Source organism: Notolepis coatsorum, assembly GCF_963971535.1.
Source record: "Notolepis coatsorum genome assembly, chromosome: 10".
NCBI classification, from domain to species: Eukaryota; Metazoa; Chordata; class Actinopteri; order Aulopiformes; family Paralepididae; genus Notolepis; species Notolepis coatsorum.
In genome coordinates, this window is record NC_140174.1 from 3,889,255 (window position 1) to 3,916,984 (window position 27,730).

A 27,730-nucleotide genomic window follows, 5' to 3' on the forward strand; every position below is an offset into this window, starting at 1 on the left:
CTGTCCAGCGTTATTGAGATCAATATTTAATTTTTTCGCCATGGCATTCATAATTCATATATACACCTGCGACGCTGCAGCTGGACCCTATAGCTGACGGCAACGACGGCTCAATATCGCCGCCTGGTGGATTGTCGGGCGAGTTACACTCGCCTACAGGATGTGGCCGATGTGCGTCGATGAAAACCATCCGGCCGTCACATATTGTTGCCGGACTCCCGACAGACATTATGTACATAATGGATCCCTTTCTAAACTTAATAATCTATATGATTTCGGCGTTTATTGCGACATACAAACCGGAAATGGACCTAGGCGATCGGCGTCGTGTACTTGGGATATTTCACCGCCAGTCTCATTGACCCACGGTAAGAGGAATATAACGTTATTTTCAACCCGATTATGAGTTTCCTTGTGAGCAAACCGATCTGATCAATATATCACCCAACCTACATAAAGCATTTACTGATGATCGGGGAATTATAAACGACCCCCCCCCCCCCCCCTTCCCTTCACGCACGATGAAGCATAACGTATACCGATCATATACATTTGAATTTTTTAATATAGCGTGTATAGGGAAGAAACGCCAATCGATAATCTATATACCGTAATTCCTCTAATAGTAACCGGGTCTCAAATACAAGCCGGGTCTCTATTAATGGCCGGGTGCGCTCTTGAGCTAAGCAATTATAAGCCGGCCTCCTAATACAAGCCGGGTTACTAATATACTGAGCTGCATACTGAGCTAGTTACTTGATTTCACTTTGAAAACGTTGAAATGACCAGTGACCACCTGTAATTGCACTGTTTACTATTTCATACAGTACTTGGTTTCAATAAATGAACCCAGTACATTTTACTGGGTTCAAACCGACACAAAATGTTGATTTATTCATTATGATCCGTTTGAAAATTTGAAATATAGGCCTCCCTCTTATACAGGCCTCCTCCTAATACAAGCCTGGTACCCGCTACAGTTGAAACAAATACAAGCCGGGGTTACTATTAGAGGAATTACGGTATGCGTTTAGGCCTATAACTCACGTTCTAGGAATTACTGCAGAAAACGATAAAAACATACTTATATCCTAGAAGGTATTTTTGTATGAATGTATGAATGAAAAAGAATAACGTTCCCACATCCTGAACGATAGATAATCAATGTTGAATGGGCCATAGTAATGTCAATATAGCAATACAATTTAAAAAGTTATAGCCCTGCAAAGAAGGTAAACATCTCCATAGGCTTACAGCGCTGGCAGAGAGGGGCATTAGATGGGCATGTGTTAAGAGATTAAGATGAGGAGCGCCCCAGTGGCGAACCACATAGCACGCTCAGCCGCGACACGGCCGACCCGGGTTCGACTCTCGAACCTGTCGTTATTTGCTGAATGTCTTCCCCCCACTCTGTCTCCCATTCCTCCTCTGTCTCTCCCTACTGGACTGCCCAGTAGCAATAAAGCGATAAAACGCCAAAAAATATATCTTTAAAAAAAAAAGAGATTAAGATGAGATAAAAACTAGGGATGTTCGATATTGGCTTTTTTACCTATACCGATATTGTCCAACTCTTAATTTCCGATACCGATATCAACCGATACCGATATATGCAGGGTTTCCCCCCCCAAAAAACGGAATAATTTCAGGTAATTAACATTACATATCTCTTGTCGTGGAATTAACACAACATTATGCATTCTTTTGACAATAAAAAAAATCAGAATATGTTCTTACGTGCTTGCCTGGGTAAATAAAGGTTAAATAAAAAAAAATTTAAAAGAAGAAAAAATATTTGAAAACTGATACAGATAATTTCCAATATCACATTTGAATGCCAATATCGGTAGGCCGATAATATCGGACATCCCTAATAAAAACCCTTTATTGTCCCTGAGATTGATTCATTGTTGACAGCAGCACACGGCGTAGGCAACTACCGTCCTGTCTCTCTTCTCTCCTTCCTTTCTAAAACACTTGAACGTGCTGTATCCAACCAACTTACTGCTTATCTCTTACAGAATGACCTCCTAGACCCTAATCAGTCAGGCTTCAGAACTGGTCACTCCACAGAGACAGCCCTCATTGCGGTCACAGAGGCACTTCACTTAGCAAAAGCGAAAGGCCTCTCCTCTGTCCTGATTCTCCTAGATCTATCTGCAGCCTTCGACACAGTCAACCACCAGATCCTCCTCGTGGCCCTCGCAGGAATGGGAGTGGCTGGCTCTGCGCTGACATGGTTGTCATCATACCTCAATGACCGCTCCTACCAAGTGTCATGGAGAGGGACCCTGTCGGCCACCCGCCCCCTACGGACGGGTGTCCCCCAGGGCTCGGTTTTAGGACCCCTTCTCTTCTCTCTCTACACTAAATCACTGGGTAACATTATCACGTCTCATGGCTTCTCCTACCACTGTTATGCCGACGATACTCAACTCTTCCTCTCCTTCCCTCCCTCAGATATCCACGTCTCTGAGCGGATCTCGGCCTGTCTGTCCGACATCTCCGCCTGGATGACGACCAACCACCTCAAACTGAACCTAAGCAAAACAGAATTGCTCCACCTGCCGGCCAAATCCTCCCCCCTGACCGACCTTTCCATCACAGTCGAGAATGCAGCTGTGACCGCGTCCCCGACCGCCAAGAACCTTGGTGTTGTCCTCGACGACCAGTTGAACTTCTCTGCTCACATCGCAGCGACAACCAGAACCTGCCGATTCCTCCTGAGCAACGTCAGAAGGATCCGCCCCTTCCTGACAAAAGAATCCACCCAACTCCTCGTCCAATCAACAGTCATCTCCCGCCTCGACTACTGCAACGCACTGCTCGCTGGCCTCCCGGCCACTGCCACTAAGCCTCTTCAACTCATTCAGAACGCAGCGGCCCGCCTGATCTCAAACCTACCGAAGTCGGCCCATGTCACCCCACTTCTTAGGGACCTGCACTGGCTCCCCATTGCTGCACGAATCCGCTTCAAGGCCCTCGACCTAGCATACCGTACGGCAAAGGGAACCGCTCCCGCCTACCTCCGGTCAATGGTCTCTAACTACACACCCTCAAGACCCCTACGCTCTGCTTCTTCTGGCCGCCTCAGACCTACTCCTATCCAAGCTCCGGGAGGGTCATCAAAGAGAAGTCGCCTATTCTCAGTCCTTGCCCCACAATGGTGGAATGAACTACCCACCCCAGTTAGGACAGCCGAAACACGTCCAATCTTTCGCCGTCGACTAAAGACGCACTTCTTCAACCATTATCTGTAATAAAAAAAAAATAAAAAAAAATTATCTAACCCTAACTAACCACACTGTCATGCACTTGTCCTAATAAACTAACCTACACTGTAGCACACAACACTTTGACGAACATTGTTACTCAGCTGATAGAGTTGTGCCCTTCCTTCCTGATGGCTTGTCGTACAGAACTTGTAAGTCGCTTTGGATAAAAGCGTCAGCTAAATGACTAAATGTAAATGTAAATAAAATATACAAGTACGGTATGTATATTTACAGAAATGTATGCATATATTTCGCTGTCTGAAATGAACAGAGTAATGTGTGAGGAAGCTCATGGCAGATACCATACTGAATATACAGTGTGTTAACAGATCCTCCTTGTGCTTCCAGGTAGTTCATACTTACCCAGTGTCCTCTGTGTCTCTCCCCCCCTCTCTCTCTCTCTCTCTCTCTCTCTCTCTCTTGTGTCTCTCTCTGTGTCTCTTGTCTCTGTCTCTCTCCTTTGTGTCTCTCCCCCCCCCTCTCTCTCCCTCTCTCCCCCCACCCCCCCCTCTCTCTCTCTCTCTCCCCCCCCCTCTCTCTCTCTCTGTGTCTCTTGTCTTTGTCTCCTTCTGTCTCTGTCTCTCCTCTGTGTCTCTCCCCCCCCCCCCACCCCCCCTCTCTCTCTCTCTCTCTCCCCCCCCCCTCTCTCTCTCTGTGTCTCTTGTCTTTGTCTCCTTCTGTCTCTGTCTCTCCTCTGTGTCTCTCCTCTGTGTCTCTCCCCCCCCCCCTCTCTCTCCCCCCCCCCCCCTCCACAGCGATGTGTGAGATGATGAAGATCATGCAGGAGAACAGAGAGGTCACATGCTGTCTGGGGAGCTCCGGCAACTTCCGGAACGGCTTGTTGTTCCTGCAGAGTGACCTCAGGTACACACGCACACACACACACACACACTAGGTACACACGCACGCACACACGCACGCACGCACGCACGCACGCACGCACGCACACACACACACACACACACACACACACACACACACACACACACACACACACACACACACACACACTAGGCCTGCCGCGGTAGTCAGTGATTACCCGTGTTACGTGTATGTATTTTATTTTAATTTTTTTTCATAAAAAATGCAACTCATTTAGTAAATGTTCACATATCAGTGCCCACATAAAAGAAACGCTAATTTGTAAAATGTCTAAACATGTTATCAAGCGTGTGAATCAGACCACATTATAAACTGAACGTGCGGACAGCAGCTATCGTAGGTTTCACTTTCACTTAGTTTTAACTTCACGTGGAGGATTTTTTATTTGATTTGATTTGATTAAGGATCCCCATTAGCTGGTGCCATAGCAACCAGCTAGTCTTCCTGGGGTCCACACACAAAAAACATACAAAAACAATCATTATTGCAAAACAAAATTATTAAAAGTCAGTACTCGACACACAATACATAATGAAACTAACAATTAAGATGGCTAAAATGACATGCAAGCACAGAACAAAAAAACGAAACAAAATATTTTACAGTGTTAAATACAATTTAAGGTATTTTTAAAAGTGAATCTACTGTAAATGCAGCAGAGGTTTTGAGGCGGGTTATTCCAAAGAGTTAATGCTCTAAAAATAAAAGACCTCCTTAAAGCGTCTTAAAGGAGAGAAAGAAGACTCTAGATATGAGACGTCACACAACAAAAAAGACAGACACAGCGGATCAATGTAGCCGCATAACATTAAAGATCAAAGTCTGTAGAGTGTCATCTCGTAAAATATCCAGTGTCGCCGGTAACGAGTCACGAGTTTATTAGTCACAGGAAATTCCACATCGCTGTGACACCCCCCCCCCCCCCCCACACACACACACACACACACACAAAAGTGTGCCCACTTCAGATTCAGAATTTTATTTGCCACATGGAAACAATACAATCATAGAGTTGTTCATACAAAATCATAAATACCATACCATGGGCAAAAGGAGCAGGAAGAAGAATAAATCTTAGTTACCTGCCCCTTATTCTTAAACTAAACAAGTATTACTTGATGGTCGGCGTACAACCTAATTTACACAAAATAATCATTTATACAAAGAAACAAACAATCAACAGACTAAACAAGAAAAAATAAATAATAAAAATAATTATAATAAAAATATCTCACTATCTGATACTGACTAAATATTTTTTTTATATAATTCTTTTTGAATTGACAAACACTATGGTACATCCCTTAAGCTCACTATGGAGAGAATTCCACAACTTTACACCAATAACTGAAGGACACATCTGTTTAAGTGTGGTACGTGCAAACTGAAATTGAATTTCCTCCTACTAAACTCACTTTCTAAATGAAAAAGATTTTGTAGCAGTTTTGTGGCAGTGTATTATTTAGATAGATTTAATAAATAATGTGTTCTTGTGTTCTCGATAATTCACTTTATGTGTGATTCTTACAGCCCTCTTCTGCAGTATATATAATGGTTTTATATTGGTCCTATAAGTATTCCCCCATACTTCAACACAATAACTGAGATAAGGTGAGATGAGTGAACAGTAGAGTGTTCTCATTGCCTCATACTCTAACACATCCTTTACTTTATTCATAACAAAAATACTCTTGGACATCTTTTTTTTAACATGTGTGAGATTTCCATGTTAGTCTATCATCCATAATCACACCAAGAAAACGAAATTCATTAACTCTCTATATCAACTCCATCTATTGATCAGTACTATATTTTCATCTCTCTCACACACACACACACACACACACACACACACACACACACACACACACACACACACACACACACACACACACACACACACACACACACATATACACACAAACACTTGCATCAATACAGAAACGCACACGCACATTTTGAACAGCTGTTGTTTTGTTCATAGTGTCATCTATACATAGATAACATCCGATCACATGTCTATATAAATAGACTGTTCACCTCTTACCACTCTCACCTCCACCTCTCCCCTCTCTCCCCTCCTCCCCTCCTCCACTCTCCTCCCCTCTCTCCTCCACCTCTCCCCTTCTCCTCTCCCCTCCCCTCCACCTCTCCCCTCTCTCCCCTCCTCCCCTCCTCCACTCTCCTCCCCTCTCCCCTCCACCTCTCCCCTTCTCCTCTCCCCTCCCCTCCACCTCTCCTCTCCCCTCCTCCACTCTCCTCCCCTCCCCCCTCCACCTCTCCTCCCCTCTCCCCTCCACCTCTCCTCCCCTCTCCCCTCCTCCCCTCCACCTCTCCTCTCCCCTCCTCCTCTCCTCCCCTCCTCCTCTCCCCTCCCCTCCGCCCCTCTACCTCTCCCCTCCTCCTCTCCCCTCCCCTCCACCTCTCCCCTCCTCTCCACCTCTCCCCCCTCCACCTCTCCTCCCCTCTCCCCTCTCCTCCCCTCCCCTCCACCTCTCCCCTCCTCCTCTCCCCTCCACCTCTCCCCTCCTCTCCACCTCTCCCCCCTCCTCTCCTCTCCGCCCCTCCACCTCTCTCCTCCTCCCCTCCCCTCCACCTCTCCTCTCCTCCCCTCCCCTCCACCCCTCCCCTCCTCTCCCCTCCCCTCCTCTCCCCTCCCCTCCTCTCCTCCTCCCCTCCTCCTCCCCTCCCCTCTACAGCATCGCCCTGGACCCTCTGTATCCGTCGCGGTGCTCGTGGGAGACGTTTGGCTACGCCACAGGGATGGGCTACAGCGGGGAGTGTGAGGGCCTGACTCCCCTGGGGCTGTCTGGGCAGCTCAACACCCTGGGCTGCTCCGTCACCTTCCACCAGGGGGAGAGCGTCAGCATGGTCAAACTGATAGAGCAGGTACACACACACACACACACACACACACACACACACACACACACACACACACACCAAGGGGAGAGCGTCAGCATGGTCAAACTGATAGAGCAGGTACACACACACACACACACACACACACACACACACACACACACACACACACACACACACACACACACACACACACACACACACACACACCAAGGGGAGAGCGTCAGCATGGTCAAACTGATAGAGCAGGTACACACACACACACACACACACACACACACACACACACACACACACACACACACCAAGGAGAGAGCGTCAGCATGGTCAAACTGATAGAGCAGGTACACACAGGGGCGTAGCTGGGGGGCGTAGCTTAGGACGATTCCAAGGGCCCAGCACTGGGGGGGGGCCCAATTTTTTTTTATTTTTTTTTTTTTTTATTATACTAGACATCACTCGGGTGTATTTATTGATGCTCTCATTGATACTATGTTTGTTTCTGAAGTGTGTGCGTGTGTGTGTGTGTGTGTGTGAGTGAGATATATATATAGAGAGGGGGGCTTTGGTAGACTATTGCATTGGTCCATTCATTGAAGATGAACGCTGTAACTGAGGGGTACAATTCCCTGACTGTATTAATAAGTATGGTATCATTAAACCACTACCGTCTTATGTACATTACTACTGGCCATACAGTACACGAGTATATGATGAGAACACCTCCACAATGACACGGTTTCCACACAAATCTGGGTTTACGAATATTTATTAGCAGCAAGAATACATAATATACTTTACTTTCAATGCGCTTATAAGGCAAAGGAATGTGCGTAGGCAAATCAATAACGTATGTCCATTCTCATATTACGCAGGAGATGATAATACAACCTGAATATTAGGAATTATATCTATGGTACTCTGGGGAGGCAGCGGGAGATTCTGGTAGGGGGTGAATGAATGAATGAATGAAAACTTTATTTAACAGATTGCAGAATGGGTACAATACAGTACGGCTCAATACATACAATTGTTAAGGGGATGCAGACCTGAGAAAGACGTTTGTCTTGTTTCCATCAGGGTCCCCCATTTTCAATTCATATAGACATATATGACATACATGACATACAGATAGTCAGTACTGCTACATCTATACATTTATGACATACCAGATTTGCAAATACAGTACTGTTTGTGATACAGAAGGAGTCAAGAAAAGGGAGTATATACATTTGACGTAGAAACTGTACATTGGAGGAGGTTGGGTGGGGGGGGTTGGGTACATTGGGATATTGACAACCATACTGGTTGTCAATATCCCATACCATGAATGAATGAATGAATGAAAACTTTATTTAACAGATTGCAGAATGGGTACAATACAGTACGGCTCAATACATACAATTGTTAAGGGGATGCAGACCTGAGAAAGACGTTTGTCTTGTTTCCATCAGGGTCCCCCATTTTCAATTCATATAGACATTTATGACATACATAACATACATGACATTTATGGCATAGGGACATATAGGTATTTAGTACTGATACATTTGTGACATAGGCGGTATTCAAATATACAGTACTGTTACCCCTAGATCCTGACAGAGTATATACATATGATGGGGAGGGGACTGTACATTAGGAGGTGGTGGGTGGGTGGGAGGGGAATATACATACGGCGGGGAGGGAATATATACATGCGGTGGGGAGGAGACTGTCTATTAGGAGGTGGTGGGGGTTTTGGGCATTTACGGTGGCCAGTTTCGAATTGCAGCCTCCCGTAGGTGCTCTTTAAGGGCGGTTTTGAATGTGGGCAGGGATTCACATTCCTTTACAGCTTTGGGTAGGGCGTTCCACATTGTTGTGGCATAATTGCGAAACGTGTTTAGTCCCTTGTTTGAGCCGAATCTGGGTTTAACATGATTTGTTGAGCTTCCTCTGGTGTAGTGGTTGTGGTATTCACTGACCTTTGGGAAGTATTTTGACATGTACATGGGCACCCCGGTCGTATAGTGTATCTTGTAGACCAGGCCCATTGCAAGTTGCTGTACTCTGTCGTCTACTCTAAGCCATCCTAGGTTGGCAAAGTGGGCAGGGGTGAGGTGGGTTCTGGGGTTCAGGTCAAGTAGTAGTCTGACCAGTTTGTTTTGTGATGTTTGTAATTTTGTTTTAAGCGCCTTTGAGGTGCTTTGGTACCATGAGGTGCACGCATAGTCATAGTACCCTTGAATGAGTGCTCCTGCCAGAGTCCTCAGGGTATTCTTGTTTACCAGAGAGGAGATCCGGTACAAGAATCTAGTTCGTTGGTTGACTTTTTTTATTACATTGGATGCCATTTTGTCACAGGAAAGATTTGCCTCTAGGATGGAACCCAGGTAGGTAATTTCGTCTTTCCTTGTGACAATATTGTCACCCACTGTAACTGAGAAGCCGTCGGTCTTGCTGAGTTTGTTATTTGAACCGAAGAGAATGGACTCTGTTTTGCCCATGTGTAATGATAGTTTGTTATCAGCGAGCCATATGCAGATTTTGCCTAGTTCCGTGCTGAGGGTTTTTTCAACCTGCAATTTGTTCTTGTCAGAGACCAGCAGGGCTGAGTCGTCCGCAAACAGGAACAAGTTGCAGTCACAGGCTGACGACATGTCATTTGCATAAATTAGGAAGAGTAGCGGTCCTAGTATGCTTCCTTGTGGAACACCACAGCTCACTGTGAGGGGGGGGGGATAGAGTACCGTTTACCTCTACCATCTGTTCTCTCCCCTCCAGGTAGGATTGCATCCAGCTCACTGATAGGCTATCAAAACCAATTGCTTTTAGCTTGTCCATTAGAATGGAGTGATTGACAGTGTCGAAGGCCTTTTGTAGGTCCAGCATGACCATGCCGCAGTATTTGCCAGCGTCCACCTCTTGTTTGATGTGGTCGTTCAAATAGAGGAGGCATGTGTCAGTGGAGTGGGACGTTCTGAAGCCAGATTGGAATTCGTAGATTAGGTTTTTTTCCACCAGGTACTTTTCGACCTGTTCGTAGACTATTTTCTCCATGACTTTCGAGATGGAGGTAAGAATAGAAACAGGGCGGTAGTTGCCTGGGTCTAATTTGCTGCCCTTTTTGTGTAGAGGGGTCACTCTCGCAATTTTGAAGTCCTTGGGGACGTGCCCCTGTTTTATAGAGAGGTTTATTATGTGTGTGATGACTGGGGTGATGGCGGCTGCTGCGTCTCTGAGGAATTTGGAGGGGATGTTGTCATGGCCAGTGGCCTTGTTAGGTTGGAGGGCGCTCAATTTTTTGAGTACCTCATCGGTTGTTACCATTTCAAGTTTGAAGTCGTCTTTGTGGACCCCTAGGTTTTTGTAGTATGCTACTATGTGTTCTACCCCATAATGCCCTGAGTGGGAGGGTAGTTTGTTTACCAGTGTTGTGGCTATGTTTGTGAAGAAGATGTTTAAGTAATTGGCTACATCCAGGGTTCCCACCGGTTGTAAGCCAGCAGGGGGAGGAAATGTTCGAATGCGAAGTCTGGATCAACGGGGACTCAATAAGCTCCTGCTATGGGAGGCGGTATATTACTCCCTGATCGGCAGACGAAAGCAGCAGCTGTAATCCCAGTATGCGTGCAGCACAGGTGAAAGCCGGCCAGCCTCTCCTTGAGACGGGCTCGAGTGATGTTCCTCACGTCACGGGTAAATCCCACAGTAGTGGGGTGTAGACGATTCTTCTCCGCTCCAACAGCCTGGTCCAAAGCAATAATAATAATAATCCAGCCGGAAAGGGGCTCTGCATTCACCGGTGTAGATTCTCCGGTGCGCGGTACTTCACATTAGCTAGGTTGAACTTGACGTTATTCCACTAAGCTCTGACACTTTACTATCCTATTCGCACGCGGCTATAAGTGCTCTATTTAGACGCACGGTTGCTCACTTCACTTGGTCGTTGACTCGTGATGAAGGCTTTACTAGTAATGAGCGAACGATACGTTGAACAAACGTATTAGGATAAGACAAGACTCTATTTTGGGGCAAAAACGGGCCCACTTCACAGCACGTTGTATCGTGGTGAGGCTTCACTTGGGTAACTCGAACTACTTCTGTATTCACCTGCGCCATATTTATATGTTAGGCGAATAAACTAGTACCAGCCTTATTCCTGTCTCGTAGTCTTGGGCAGAACCGGGCATGTTGAGACGAGCCTTGACGGTGGCTTTGAACTCGACTCTGGGGGTATGGCAATGGCGCTGGTGGAACGCTATCCAATAAGAGAACGAAATATTATGGTCTGTACTAGGTTAAAGGGATATTCCGTGTATATGTACAAAGAATACACAAGGGATATCAAACGATATACAAATATTATGCAATATATATCAATCAGTAAATATATATATTCGGTTTAATCTGACCCTTTGTAACAAACGCAATGCGACATCCTTTACTAGGCTCACCCACCAACAGTGCTGAACTGCTGATCCGAATGTATAGGTAAAAACCATATTATGCATTTTCATCAATAAATAAATGGCAAAAAAGAATTGCTCGCGCCCTTACGTGCGCTCGCATTCACTGAGGGCCTAGAAATACATTCTTTCATGGGGCCCAGAAACGACAGCTACGCCCCTGGGTACACACACACACACACACACACACACACACACAGAGCATGTGAGCAGAGCGCGAGCGGAGCGGGTGGATTTTGAAGTGAGCGCGGAGTGGGCTTTAAAATGGGTCAGAGTGACTCCGGAGCGAGAGCTCTCCTCCGCTCTGAGCCGCTCCCAGCCGCTCAGTGCACACGATCACACAGTGGTTTAAACATGTAGTACAATGCCAAAGCAATAGGTGGTGATGTAGTTCAAACATGAAGGCCATTTTCAACCAATCAGAAGGGTGAACGCGTCACTACACATCCTGCTAAGTCAAAACAGAAATCCGCCATTTTTAAATTACCTCTGGAACTATTTAGCAACATTTATTTTCAGCAAGAAACAAACAAAGTGCAATAAAAAAAAGGATACATTCACTGTGTTCTGCCTCATTTATTGATGAAACGAAAACCAACATCAACACAATGTACCACCACCAAGAGCGGAGAGTTTAGTCTCACAAAAAGAGCGCTGATGTTGTTAGCTTACATGCTAACGTGAATGGGATCTGCCAGTATAAACACTTAGCATTGCACAAAACAGTCGCACACAGAAGATTAATTGGGGCAATTTCAATAATTAAAGCCCTTTTCTTTGTATGATGATGTCATTCCAGGCTCGACACACAACCTACGGCATCCGCAAGTGTTTCCTCTTCCTCCTGCAGTGTCAGCTGACCATCGTCATCATACAGGTGAGAGAGAGAGATATATATATATCTCGGTAAACCCGAAATATCTCGGTTTGGGCATTCAAAGTGTTAAGGGCGCAATCACATCCCTGACTAATGCATGAAACTGATGAAAGCATATGCCGTCCGTCTGCAGTCTTCATATTCTACCGCTGGGCGCCAGGTACGCATGGTCTGAGCTGTGTGTAGATATACGCACAATGTCGAGCACAAGTTCAAATTGATAAGTCCCACACTTTGCTTAGAAATGATCGTACGCACGGGTTACGCACATATCTGTGCGTACGCACCATAGATAAATGAGGCCCCTGGAATTTTGATTCTATTGTATCTTCTTTTATTACAATCTCATTTAGCCCAAGAGTCCTTAAACATAAAAACATGCTTTGCATCTATGACACTTTCTTTGTCCTTGTTTTAATAATGTTTTACACGCTTTCAGTGTGTACTCCCCTGTCTGTCGACATGCTCGTTCTCCTTCCAGCGCCTGTTCTCCGTTGACCCGACTGTGTTCTGTGTTTTGTTTTGTAGTTCTTGGCCTGTCTGGCTCAGCTCCCCCCTCCCATCAACATCACTGATATCCTCTGGTTAGCCTGCTTCAGCTGTCCACTGCTCAGGTACACACACACACACACACACACACACACACGGCCCAATATCACAATACACAATATCTGCGATAACCATTATATTGCACAGAATTGTATCTATGATACATCATGATATCTGTGTAACTGAAGAAGAAACACCTATGAAAAGGTCCACGACCTGGCATATCAAATCTTTTTTATTTATTTCTTTATCGGATTATTATTCATAATAATAATACACTTTATTTGTAGAGCACCTTTCATACAGAAACTGCAGCTCAAAGTGCTTCACAACAGAAAAAAGACATAAGGCATAAAATGAGCACATAAAGTGCAGACATGTAAAATCAGTTTTTCACATTAGGATCTAACATCCCAACAGGCCACCTTGTTTATGGTTTGATTCAGTTTTAAATAGAGACTAATAAAAAGAGTGAGATAGAATAGACAGAGTAAAATAGTGCACATAGACGTATCACACTTTTTTTTACAGTGCAATAAATTATTAATTTGTATTATTAATTAATTAATGTATTATTATAAAAAAAATGATCGATACTTGCCGCCAATGTATTGATAATGTGTTGCAAGAGAAAGTGCGACGATATATTGCAGTATTGATCTTTTTGTCCCACCCCTAACGCACACACACACACCTTTCGCTGCTCCTGCTCTCTCCTAACATAATGAAACTAATATTCCTAGTGTTTTGCTTTCCTAGTGAAGGACTTCATACTAACCACACCTATGTGTTCTGTTGGCAGCTTGTCATTCTTGGGGAAGCCACCCGACAGCTCAGTCATGACCGTCGCTACAGGGAAGAACCAAGATGCCATTCCTAGGAAGGTAGGATCAGGCCCCTATCTACATCACTGACCTCATCCATCCATCCCTACACCAACACCCGCTCACTCAGATCTGCCGGTCAGCACCTCCTGGTGGTCCCCAGGTCCAGGCTGAAGACAAGGGGTGATGGAGCCTTCGAGGTGACGGCACCAAGGCTCTGGAACGCTCTCCGCCTGGACCTGCGAACTGCCCCCTCTGAAAACTCTTTTGTTTAGACAGGCCTTTGGTCATACATAGGCACTCTTTCTTGTCCTCACTGTTCCTACAGTTTTGTTTTTAATTAGTGACTGTCTGATGATTTTATCTAAATTCTCTTATTCTACTTTTTATCTGGTTTCACTGTTTTTTAACTGCTGTCTGTTGTTGTTGTTGTTGTAGTTGTCATTTATTTCTTATTTCTGTTTTTGTTTTTGTTTTATACACTAAGCTGTAGTGTAAAGCACCCTGTGCATTCGTGCTGTGAAGGGTGCTACTGTATATAAATAAAAGTCATTCATTCATTCATTCATAGGATCACATATTCATACTGTTGTTTAAGCCTTTATGTGCTTTAGTTATTGTGGGGTGAGAGAGGTGAGAGACAGTATTAACAGTCATGTAGGTCTTACCTTACATTAACACATGGCTACACAATAAGAACAGCCCCTTGTTTCAAATGATGACATTTTAGACTGAGCAGGGGTCCTACTTTCTAAACTCTTGTTTATATATTTTTTTAACCGTGGGACCATATTCAAGTATATTCTGTCAACCATATTCTGTCTCCCTGTGACCCAAGCCCATTAAAACATACTAAAATACCAACAGAAACGGGCCTGTGACCCAAATTTGGGTCTCGACTAGGTATGTCCGATATTGGCATTAAAATGTATTCGGAATACCGGTATCGGAAATTATCGGCATCTGTTTAAAATTAAAAAAATAAATAAAAACGTTTTACATTTATTTAACCTTTATTTACCCAGGCAAGTAAGAACAAATTCAGATTTTATTTATTGTCAAAAGTATGCATAATGTTGTGTTAATTCCACGACAAGAGATATGTAAGGGATAATGTATGGCTACGAGGTCATTGTCGCAAAATAATTGACCGACACGGAGTTTAAAATACAGAGGCGCCGCGCCGAGGTGTTTTAAACGTAGTGAAGGTCAATTATTTTGTGACAATGACCGAGTAGGCTATACATTATCCCGCTTATTACATGGCTAACTTACTAACAATATACCTAATTCATTTGACAAATCGCAGTTGTTCTGTGGCTCTGTCAGCCCAAATAAAGTGATTATTATTATCGCGGGCAGCCTTCTGGCTCCGCTGTGTTCTGGCTCCGCTCGTCGCTCCGCCCCCTGTCATCGCCGGCAGCAGAACACTGTCTAATTGCACTGAAACAGTGTGTGTCAGTGGGCTTGATTGCCAACAGCTGCGCACTGCGGTCATTATTGAAAAAACAGCGGTCATTATTGAAAAATAATGACCGCAGTCGGGGGGCTATTGACCAATCACAAGCAAGCATTTCGGCGAATGTGAAAACGCCATGTAATAAGTAATGTTAATTACCTGAAATTATTCCGTTTTTTTGGGGGGAGACCCTGCATATATCGGTATCGGTTGATATCGGTATCGGAAATTAAGAGTTGGACAATATCGGTATATCGGTATCGGTAAAAAAGCCAATATCGAGCATCCCTAGTCTCGACCCATATTTTAACAAACATTGTTCTAGGTAAATTATTATTATTATTATTATTATAAAAGCATGATATAATCCTGTGTTGTTGCTCCAGACCCAGAACTACTTCCTGGGCTGCTTCCTGCTCAGGTTCGGCCTGACCGTGTGTGCCTACCTGGTGGGGTTCGGCTTCACCCTCCACGAGCTCTGCCAGCGCACCAGCAACACCACCATGGCCGACAACACCACCATCGCCTGCACAGACATCCTCAAAGCCAGGTGGGTGCACCCCGCCGACGCACTAGCCAGCCAGGGTACCTGTGGGGGATTAAAGTCTTAAAATGTATTATACTTCTCAATTTCAGGCCTTGCTTGACATATCGCAATCATTTTAATTGGTGCGCAAGTGCAGCCGCTGTTCAGTGTTGTTATGCATTTTCTTTCCCCGTAGTATGGTCGTGAAATTTGTATAGATTTTTTGCTCTAAGTGGTATTAAAAGTGCCTTACTAGTATGCATGTTTGCCTCCGCCATCGGTGTGTGAATGTGTGAGTGAATGGGTTAATGTGAGGAACAAATTGTAAAGCGCTTTGGATAAAAGCTGCTATATAAATGCACTGTCTGTGCACCGTTAAGTTACATCAGAGAACGTGAAAATGGTGACTTTTCACTATCGCTTGATATATATGTGATGACTTGTGTTTGTGAACACAGCTCGTCTGCCAGCGCCCCCCGGTGGTTTGGCGAGCTCTCCAGCGGCCTGCTGCTGACTCAGAAGGTCATGGCCGCCTTCCTGGCGTTGCACACGGGTATGATGACCTCCACCTCTGTCACCCACAGATTCTGTGTGTTTAAAATGCAAAGTCAGTCAGTCAGTAGGACCTCAAAACGCATATTTTTTTATAGAACCTTTTTGGTGATTTGTATCTAGTTTTAGCCCTTCTTATTTTATGTTCTTTTACTAGTTTTAGCCCTTCTTATTTTATGTTCTTTTACTCGTTTTTGCCCTACTTATTTTATGTTCTTTTACTAGTTTTAGCCCTACTTATTTTATGTTCTTTTTACTCTCTAACTAGTTTTTATGTTCTTCTACACACTGTAGCACCTTGAGATTTTTTCCACAAATATAAAGCGCCCCTACAAATTGAATATATTATTATTATTACACCTTAGCAATCGATAAGATATATCTTAATGTCACTGAATGCTTCACGTGAGCGTTTGATTGATGTCTGCCTCTCCTCTCCTCTCCTCTCCGCGGTCCCAGTGGTGATCTCCCTGAGCTACGTGCACCGCTCCCAGCCTCTGTGGAGGAAGAGCCCCTTCAGCAACACCTGGTGGTGTCTCACGGTACCTGTGGTGTAAGTCAACTAGGGCTGTCTTAACACCCAGAGTGCCAGCCACGAGAAATCTCGTTATTTCATGCCATGCGTTGAGTGCCAACGACGAGAAATCTTGTTTTTAAGATGGGTCTTAAGCAGGGATTTAAAAGCTTCGACAGAGCAGGCGCCCCTGACGACGGCAGGTAATTTGTTCCACAGGTAGGGAGCGCAGTAGACAAAGGCTCTGTGGCCGGCGGATTTCTTTTTAACCCTAGGAATCGATAGAAGCCCCGCATTTTGTGAGCGGGCAAGTATCGGGAGATGAGATCGGATAGATAGAGCGGTGCAAGCCCATTTAAAATGTTGTAGGTGAGGAGTAGCACTTTAAAGTCAGATCGGGCTTGAATAGGTAGCCAGTGTAGGGCGGACAAAACTGGTGTGATGTGATCAAATTTTCTAGTTCTATTTAGTATCTGTGCAGCCGCATTTTGCACGAGTTGAAGATTTTTGATGCTTGAATTAGGTAGGCCTGAAAAAAGTGCATTACAGTAGTCCAGACGTGATGAGACAAAAGCATGAATCAGGGTTTCAGCATCAGCCAGAGTTAAAATGGGGCGAATTTCTGCGATATTACGAAGATGGAAGAATGCAATTTTGGTGACTTTTTTTATGTGCATTAAATGAGAGGGAGGAATAAAAAATTACTCAGAGGTTTTTTATGGTGGAGCTCTGGGATACATGACAAGTATCAAAGTTGAGGGAGATGTCCTGAAACAGGCCTCTGTGGTTTGGGGGGCCAACAATTAACATCTCAGTTTTATCTGCATTAAGGAGTCGAAAGTTTTGCGACATCCACTTTTTGATATCTTTATAACTTTTCCTCATGGTTTTTCTCCACTATATCATGAAGTATTTACCCCCCTCCCCTCCTCCATCCCCAGTTTGCTTGGCCATGCAGTGCAAGCCACAGTGGATTACCAGCTGTGGCGCGTACGGGGCAGCGCCCTGACCTTTGACCTGAAGGATATTCCCCTCCCGGCCTGGCTGCTGGTGTCCGTGTCCACATTCGTGGTGGTGCTGGTCAACGAGCTGGTCAAGCTGCATGAGATCCGGTAGGTGACCAGGGGAACATGTAGGAGTAGTAGGAATTTTTTAATGATTCGTTACGGCGAAATCAATACTTCCATTTGTATAAATTACATTAACTCGAGGATGGTATTCCTCCCTGCGGGACCAATATTATTCTATGACAGCCCCACCCCCCATTCGCTAACCAACCAATCACTGCTACGCAACATCAACGCAAGGTTGTTCAGATTAGATTTTGGGGAGAGGTACGCAACATGCTCACAACACACTCTACAACACCCTCTGCAACATGTTGCGTTGAAGTCGCGCTGATGTTGTGTTGCAGTTGCGTTGCAGTTGCTGTAGCATGCAGAGCAGGGCTGTACGTTAACTTTTTTTGCACATAGCACTGGTGCTACAGAGGTTGATAGTTTTGTAGCACAGGCCAAAATCTTGTAGCACAAGTATAAAACGTGTTATATTTGTAACAGTCACAAATGTGCCTATTGTATTTGTGTTATTTAGTTGCAGTGCCATGTCATTTAGTATATCGCCATGTGTTATTATTACTATAATACTCTCATATGCTATTTTCAATTAATATCATAAACAACATAAGGAATATTAGCATAATTTTGAGTGGACTGAAGGAATGAGTCTGCGTTAATAGTTTTAAATGCAAATAATTTATTGAAACATAGAAGTGGGGTCGGTTGGGACACACACACACACAATGGGGGACCCTGATGTAAACAAGACGAAAGTCTTTCTCTGGTCTGCATCCCCTTAACAATTGTGTGTATTGAGCCGTACTGTACCCATTCTGCAATCTGTTAATAAAGTTTTCATTCATTCATTCACACACACTGTTTCAACTCACCACCCCCGCATCATATTGTAGTCTAGTCTGTCTTCAAACTTCCACTCCTCTCGAAACTTTTTTATATTTGAATATCAACATTATCTGTCCATCCTCAGTAATCCTCAGTTTACTATAATATAGTCCTGTCCTGAGTCCTGACTAGTGACTTCATCGTCTTTCCAAACGCACGCACACAGGGAAGGGGAGAGAGTGCCCCCCCATTTCCCTTTCCCCAGTCCACACTGTGTCTGCTGGCTCTGCCTCTGATCAGGATTAGCTTGTTAGCTTGCTAACGTTGTAGTGATTGTAATGGTACATAAACGTTAATTTCGGGCGATGTGCGCATAAAGGAATGGCGATGGTGCAAAGCATGTAGATGCATTTGACCCGTTGCGAGAAAAAAAAAACACCACGGACTTATTTCGGGACGTGTAGGCGCACTGCTGTGTTAACGCAGCAGTGCGCACCAACCGACCAACGCGCTGCTCTGCTTGCAGAAGCACGGATAGGGCGGATATGACTCGTCGAGTTGTCACGGAGTTTTTTCAAAATAAGAGTATCATATGCACCTGAACGTTGCTAGCTGTCGGAGCCTAGTTATTATAGCTGGAGCTGCGCGTGGGCAGAAATGAGACCCGCTACAGGATTTTCAAAATAAGAGTATCTATATGAACCGAATCCATTCATCGCACAGACCGCTGTTGCTGTAGCACGTGCGATGTATATGTGGCACTGTACAGCCCTGATGCAGAGGCCTTTATGTGAAACAGAGGAACGTGGCGGTGAAGCTGGAGACGGTGCCGTGTCGACGCAGTGAACTGTAATCCACCGCATTCACACGGTGGCCATTTTGGAACGGAACCCAACCCCCCGAGCGTGACGCATAGAAGAGCAAAACTGCGCCTCGCCGCGTGAACGCGGTCTTCTTTTTTTTTTTTTATATATTGGTCTTTTCCCCCCTCCATTTTCCTCCGATTTTCTCCCATCCCAATGTTAGTCGTATGCCAATTCCCAGTCCCTTCCTGGTCGCTGCGCACTTACCCCCCACAGTCAGATCATCTGGGAGAGTGGAGGCTACCACGTGCTTCCTCCGACACACGTCCAGCCAATCACCGCTTCTTTTCACCTGGCAGCGCGGATCCTCCCCGAGAGGGCGTAGCGTGTGGGAGGATCACACTATCCCCCTCACGTCCAATCCGCGCTTAGCAGGCGCCCCGACCGAACTGTAGGAGTCGCTGTTTACAACGACCCGGACCCACCCCGCCAGCTTCTCCCACCCTCTAATACTGCCAATTGTATCAGTGCAGACGGCCAGCCAAGCTGGTGACAACCCCGGAGCTGTGAGCTGGATTCGAACAGGCGAATCCAGCTCACAGCTCCGGGGCTGGTGACGAACGCAATCTCCGCTCGGCCACCTACCCGCCCAACGGCCTTCTCTTCTTAACGTACCGCCATTTTGTTCTCTTTTCATTCCAGGGTGCGGGTTCGCTACCAGAAGAGACAGAAGCTACAGTTTGAAACAAAGCTGGGAATGAACTCTCCGTTCTGATTGGTTCCTCCCAAGGAGCCCACTGGTGTGTGTGTGTGTGTGTGTGTGTGGCAATACCGGGAACCAATCAGCCTTCTGGAAAGGAGGGAAGAGGGGGGGGGGGGGGGGGGGTGAACGGCGTCCTCTCTGAACATGCACTGCAGCAACTGCCTCGTTTTAAAAAAAAGTTGTGATACAGATATCCCCAAAATCCTTATTTCTATTTCATTATTATTATTATTATTATTATTATTATCCTCTGGGGTTTATCAGAGACAGAGTCTTCTGCATGGTCCTCTCCTCTCCCATCACCGTGCTTCACAAAGGTCCCAAAGAGCTCCCAGAATGCATCAGACTGCACAAGTCAAGCAGGGTTACTTTTATCCTCGGATCACATCTGCCCTGCGAGAAGGATCACATCTGCCCTGCGAGAAGGATCACATCTGCCCTGCGAGAAGGATCACATCTGCCCTTCATTTAAATGGACTTAAAGGAACACGCCAACATTTTGGGAAATTAGCTTATCGCCTTCTCCAGAGAGAGACAAGAAGATGGATACCAGTTTCCTCTCTGTGCTCCCCCGAAGGCTAACCGGTCATGTCCGCTTCCATTCATTGTGCTAAGCTAGGCTAACATGCAGCTAGATAGCTTTCTACTGAACACGCACAGAGAGGAAACTGGTATCTATCTTCTTGTCTCTCTCTCTGGAGAAGACGATGAGCTAAATGTTGATATGTCTTTGCCATTCAACTTTTAAACTAGTAATTTCAGCCAATCATAGTCGTTTCAGCCAAGGGTGTGTGTGTGTGTGTGTGTCTACCTCTACCTCTTGCAATTCAAGACCGCTTGAATGGGGGGGGGGGGGGGGGGGGGGGGGGGTTACAAAGAAACGTTTATAGCACTGGTGTTCTCTAGGCTGTTCCCAGCTGCAACCTTTGAGCTACTTAGTGGACGTGCTTTTCCACTCGGCTCGGTTGCGAGAGAACGGGGTTTAATTATTGGGTAATTTTTCATGTGGAAACGTCGTCTTGTTCTCTTGAGCTTTAAAGCCCAGGCCAGTCCTGCTGTAACACGATACGGAATGAAGAATTATTAAGATTTTTGCTGTGAAGGAGTTGATCTGATTTGTCACTTTTTATATATATATATGTGTGTGTGTATATATATTTAAAAAGTATCTGAAGAATGTGCTGGCATGCCACTTTTAACACTTTGGTCGCCAGGCTTATATTCAGAATAAACCATCCTCTGCCAGCTCTATTTGTCTATGGAGAAGTTCCCCTTCTTTGCAGGGCTATAACTTTTTAAATTGTATTGCTAAATTGACATTACTATGGCCCATTCAACATCAAGTATCTATTGTTCAGGGTGTAGCAACGTTATACTTTTTCATTCACATATTCATACTAAAATACGGTCTAAAGTATAAGTATGTTTTTATCGTTTTCTGCAGCATTCTCCAGAACGTGATTTATAGCCCCAAATGCATTATATTGATGATCAAATACAGTTTGATAGCGATCTGCGCGAGATAAAAAAATTCAAATGGACGTGCTTCTAGAAGTTACTACTTATCATCTGATGTTGACCGGATGGGGGGGGGGGGGTCGTTTATAATTCCGTGGCCAACGTTAGATGATTCATCTAGTGTGGGTGATATGATCATCAGAGCAGTTTATATCGAACACGTTAAAAAAAACGCTGAATCTCACCGTAGCTTCCTCGTAGCGTTGGGCGATGAGCGTGGAGCAGAAATATTCCTATTATGGGATGTAGAAATATGCGATCCATCTCCAGGTTGTATAATAGTATATACGTCCAAATCATGTTGTTTATCGAGTTATTGGTAACGGATTGCTATCCATTGTGTCGCGCTCGAGTCCTGGGAATATTAGCGAGTGATCGGACCGAATTGGAATGAGCACCAGCTTCCGTTTCCGGTTTGGGCGATCCGCCGATCGGCCACCAGATGGCGCTCTTGAACCGTTGGAGAGTTGAGAGGGATCAACAGTAGATCTCAAGTCTCCGGGGGAGAAATATGATTGCGATCACAGATTTTTGAAATATTGATCTCAAAGACGTGGTACGGCGTCTTTGGCAGAATGAGCATGGCGGGGAATGACGTGGTAAGGCGTTTTTGGCGACCAAAGTGTTAACATGTACAAAAGGGCAGGTTTTTATTTCATTTTTTTTTTTTTTTATTACGTCAGAGTTCTTGCAGCTGAGTGGAGTCACGTTGCAGCTGCTGTGAAGCTGCCGTTCTCGCCCCCCCTGGTTGTGGTCATGAATCCCTATGGAACATTTTTATGGGATAATCCAGATTTATTGTTATATAAGGCCTGTGCTGAACAGAAGATCAACTCCACATACGACCGTTTTTTTATTCCCTCAAACATCAGCTGTCAAACTTTGTGAACTGTGAAGCCTTAGTTAGGCCAGTGAGATTTACATTAGCTAATGTAATGTTATCTAACTCATATCTTATCTAACTATGTATAAGGCTTGATCCTCCCTCAGCACAGAAAAGCACATTCATATGTTCCCTGGGCGTTTAGGACTACACTCCCCAATGGCAGCAGCGCTCATCTAAAGCCTACAATGTGATGTCATAACTGCCATGACGCTATCGTACAGCGATCTTAGCAAATCCAGAGTACTGTCGTGGAGCCCTACTGAATATACAAGGTGGTTCAGTCTTGTTAGAAGGATGCGTCCTATAATTCGTATGCCTTCTCTTTGAATCTGTCCGCCTGACTGTCATTAATCAACCTCTTTGTACAAAACTCGTTGGCTTACAGACGAGACAGGCATTTGGACTTGTGTTTAATTTGGGTGGTCTTGAACATGATAAACCCATGTCAAACCTTTCACTGCCACACTACAGAAGGTTGACCTTTCACTACCACCGTTAACCTAATAGATCAAAGCGTTCGGGAGATATGGAACGTTTGTTATATAAGCCCCGCCCACAGCATTTGAGCAGACTTTGAGGGGCAAAGCTATGGAATATCAGAAGTGAACTGCTCAGATTGTCCCGCAGATTCTCTACTACATTTGATGACTATTGCTCAAAATGTGTAGCGAATGGCCACGTCTTACATGGATATATTCATCTGGATCCACATAAAATAGGAAAATAAAACATTATTTTGTTCCAAGAGTTACGGTTCAAAGGTTACATTGCCAAAGAAAACGTAACGTTTGTTGTTATAGCGCCATCATCTGGCCAGATGGCACCAAAAAACGAATCGACACGCGCTCTGATATCACTAAACCCCTCGCACTGCGTCAATGTTAGAAACAATCGAGGTTCTTCATGTCCGGGCCTGGCCTCCAACGTGGCACAAAGCGTGGTGCCTGGGATTAACTGTTAGAGGGTGTTTTATTGCACACTCCTCGTACCCTCCATAGCCATCCTGCCGCTGCTTGAGTGTGGTGCCCTTTTCAAGCACTCCTGACTCGTGTCGATGGTTTAGAGAGGGAGAGGTGGGCCAGGATGTGATATAGATCCATGATATTGTGATCTCCAAAGTTATGTAGATCACTTTTGGTCTCATGCCTCCAGTGACCCTATTGGAAACTATTTTATACAGTACTTTTCAATGCATCAATACATTTACAATACCTAATGTAATCATTTTTTGTTTGCCCAGTTTTATATGTTTTATTTTTTTTATTTTCATTCCCTTATCACTGCTTTTAACATTTGGCTTATGCTGCATGAATAAGTAACACTATGGATGCCCAGTCTTGGTCATGTCGATGTTATATATTATTTACTGTATTCAGTCACGGTTTGTTCACTACACAATGTGAATCGAGTTCAGTCACGCATGGGCTGCAGAAGTCACTCGCGTTTTCGCACCATTCTGACTGCAGGTCTGGCTCGGGCCTCTTTTACAACTTCAGGGTTGACGCTTGGCGTTGTGATATATTCATGATATCATATATTCATGCATAATGCTCTGAGCAGAACCCTGCGTCACCCGACTTTGGGGGGGAAAGTGATCGACTATTTTATGGTTGTTCACGAGATAAATAATCGTTGTATATTTTGTATTTTTTTAAAAGGTATATGTATAATTATTTCAGGTTTTTGGCAAATTTCATTTGTGTATTATTATGTCATGTTAATAAATATGGTCTTTTTTTATTTACGTGATTGGTGTGGTCGTTTCGTCCTCGAGAGTGAATGGAACGCGTGGCTTTCGGCTGTGATGCAGGTGCCCTCGCTTCCCAAGCAAAACTTTGATTTGATTTTTATTCGTCTCGAACATAGAAACATAAAACAAGTTTAAAAAAGCAACAAGGTAAATGGTCAAATACTATTTCCATACAGTTCAATAAGTGTTCGAGAAGGGACAGGGGGAAGTTAAAAAAATATATATTTATATATCAAGCCCTGCACCTTCCTTACAATATTTTACATTATAATATAATACAAATAATATAACAAATATTGAAAAATAAAAGTACAGTTTAAATATCCAAATGAGAAAAATATATATATTATGCAGCACTCACATTAGTGCTCAAGCTCCTCTCTCATGTGTCCATAAGTGCTGGTTTATAGCTGCCTTTAAATTGGTTGATGATAATATTGCTTAATTTTATACTCTCATCCAGAGTGATACCCCACAAACTGCAATGCACATGCTTTAAGCGTTGTACTTAGTAGGTTGTTTTAAAGCTAATGTCCCTCTAAAATTATAACTACTCTAGCCATGACATTTTTATTTAATGTTGCTTGGTCATTTGTTTTTTTTATTGCCAGAAACATAATTTGTGCAGTTTAGATTTTACTTTGATTAAGTCCATGTGAATTTCAATGTTTGACTCTTTACAAACAGACTATTTGTGTGATCTAAATATCTACCATGCTGATGATGTATGGCTCTTTTTTTGCAGTGTGCATATCTTTTCACTCAAACTCAATGTCACAAACGGGTCAATTGTGACAAATAGGGTGTCCACACGTGAAAGCAATTTAACAATATAAATGTAAACCTATATAACAAACAATAATTGACAAACTATGAATATGTATAAGAATCAGTGATGAATGCAGTGTGTGGATGAGTGAAAAGTGAAGTGCGGTGTGGTATAAGTAGGATTATTACATGGCGTTTTAACATTCGCCGAAATGCTTGATTGTGATTGGTCAATAGCGCTCGTCAGAGGTCCGTTATTACTCGATAACGGACCTCTGCCGAGCAATAATGACCGCTGTGCCTAGCTGGACCAATCAAGCCCACTGACACACACTGTCATCAGTGCAATCAGTCCACACACCTGCCGGCGATAATAATAACTTTATTTGGGCTGACAGCGGACGGAGCCACAGAACAACTGCGTCTGCATTTGATCTCGTCTTGTCGATGGTGTAAAATGAATTAGGTATATTGTTAGTAAGTTAGCCATATAATAAGCGGGAATTATACTCGGTCATTGTCGCAAAATAATTGACCTTCACTGACGTTTAAAACACCTCGCCGAGGCGCCTCGGTATTCTAAACTCTGTCGGTCAATTATTTTGCGACAATGACCTCGTAGCTATACATTATCCCTTACATATTCTAGTTGAATGGGTGCTGGATAACCTGTTAAGAGGGGATGGAGAAGCAGAGAGAGAAGGTTAACGAGGGACATGCTGTAGGCAGCTCTCACTGCCCAGGTGAGTCCAATTGGGCTGACGAGCCCCCCACTCTACCAGGCTCCAGCCAGGAGGGGCAGCGGACTCACCAATAAGCATGCAGAGTGGGGGCCGTCACACTGATAAGGGCAAGGAATTACAGAGAATACAGACGTTATAACGATACCAGCGTTCTATCAGGAAGTGAAGCAACACAGGAGCCAAAATCTAAATGGAACTGTATTTACTAAAAACATTGGGCACAATTAAAAACGAATTATTAAAAAAAACAGACTGGCAAAGTGGCAATAACATTTTTTAAGGACCCAAGTGTATTTCCTGTTGCAATGTTTTGCTAATGCCATAGTTGGCAGGAAATACATTTAGGTCCAAACTCTTCCCTAGCAAAATTATTATAATTTTGAATTATTATTATTTAATTTCAAGTTTTGTTTTATTTGTCACATATATAAAGTACGTGTATATTACAGTGACATGCTTGGTTCTGCATGATCCCCCTGAGATTGTGCTTCATACAGTAAAAGGTCAAAAGAATAAAGGCCAACTTTAAAATGCAAGAATGAGGTAGTGATGTCTTGCAAATCTTTTTGTAATAATAATACATAATATGGTGTAGTAGTGGTGGTTGAGTTTAGTGTCTAAAGTGAATGTTAAGGTGAGTTGTAGAAAGATGGATGGGTTATTGTCATTGAGCATCCTGATGGCCTATATTGAATTATAATAATAAGTCTACAACTTCATCTTGAAACACACTGACAACCGTTTTTCCACATTATTTATGGCGATAGGTGTGTAATGTCATAATAAGTAAGTAAGTAAAGTTTATTTATATAGCACTTTTCACAGAGAGAACTCACAAAGTGTGAGTAAAAAGCAAGAACCATTCAAGTGATAAGAGACGGAACAAAAACACAATGCATCACACACACAAAAAAGACAAACATTACCTAAAGGCCTAAAAACAGTAATGTTTTTAGCTGATTTTTTTTAAATGTCAAAATCCTCTTCGACAGAGTTGGCCAGTTGGTACAGTTTTGCTTTTACAGTTGTACAGTGTCCCCCACCCACCCCTCCTACCCAACCCCACCCACCCAACCACCTCCAATGTACAGTCCCCCCCACCCATTCAACCCCACCCCACCTACCCAACCTCCTCCAATGTACAGTTTCTATGTCAAATGTATATACTCTCTTTTCTGGACTATTTTTGTATCACAAACAGTACTGTATTTGCAAATCTGGTATGTCATAAATGTATAGATGTAGCAGTACTGTATCGGTATGTCATGTATGTCATATATGTTATGATGAATTGAAAATGGGGGACCCTGATGTAAACAAGACGAAAGTCTTTCTCTGGTCTGCATCCCCTTAACAATTGTGTGTATTGAGCTGTACTGTATTGTATGAATGAATGAATGAAAACTTTATTTAACAGATTGCAGAATGGGTACAATACAGTACGGCTCAATACATACAATTGTTAAGGGGATGCAGACCTGAGAAAGACGTTTGTCTTGTTTCCATCAGGGTCCCCCATTTTCAATTCATATAGACATATATGACATACATGACATACAGATAGTCAGTACTGCTACATCTATACATTTATGACATACCAGATTTGCAATTACAGTACCCATTCTGCAATCTGTTAATAAAGTTTTCAATCAATCAATCAGGCCATGTGTGCAGCACACCTGACCTCTCCTTGGTAAACAACATCCTTGGACCAGGGTCGCGAATGATTGGATACGAAAATGGACACGTGTTGATTTTAGCCAATCACAAGTGACGCCGCGCGATAGTGTTACGCCCCCTTGCGTCAGAGCTGCAGAACTTGCAGAA

At 44.0% G+C, this 27,730-nt stretch overlaps 1 protein-coding gene across 1 annotated transcript in view; it reads left to right on the top strand.

Moving 5' to 3' along the window:
• Nucleotides 1-21,043, top strand: part of tmem94 (transmembrane protein 94) — a 109,225-nt gene extending 88,182 nt beyond the window's left edge. Inside the window, exons 14-24 of the mRNA XM_084322314.1 lie at nt 4,031-4,139; nt 6,857-7,046; nt 12,270-12,347; nt 12,876-12,961; nt 13,699-13,780; nt 15,566-15,729; nt 16,164-16,258; nt 16,717-16,810; nt 17,713-17,883; nt 20,178-20,275; nt 20,503-21,043. Of these exons, the coding sequence (XP_084178440.1) occupies nt 4,031-4,139; nt 6,857-7,046; nt 12,270-12,347; nt 12,876-12,961; nt 13,699-13,780; nt 15,566-15,729; nt 16,164-16,258; nt 16,717-16,810; nt 17,713-17,883; nt 20,178-20,250 (1,142 nt within the window). The 3' untranslated portion in view covers nt 20,251-20,275; nt 20,503-21,043. The remainder of the gene's footprint in view (nt 1-4,030; nt 4,140-6,856; nt 7,047-12,269; nt 12,348-12,875; nt 12,962-13,698; nt 13,781-15,565; nt 15,730-16,163; nt 16,259-16,716; nt 16,811-17,712; nt 17,884-20,177; nt 20,276-20,502) is intronic.
• Nucleotides 21,044-27,730: the final 6,687 nt, after the last annotated feature.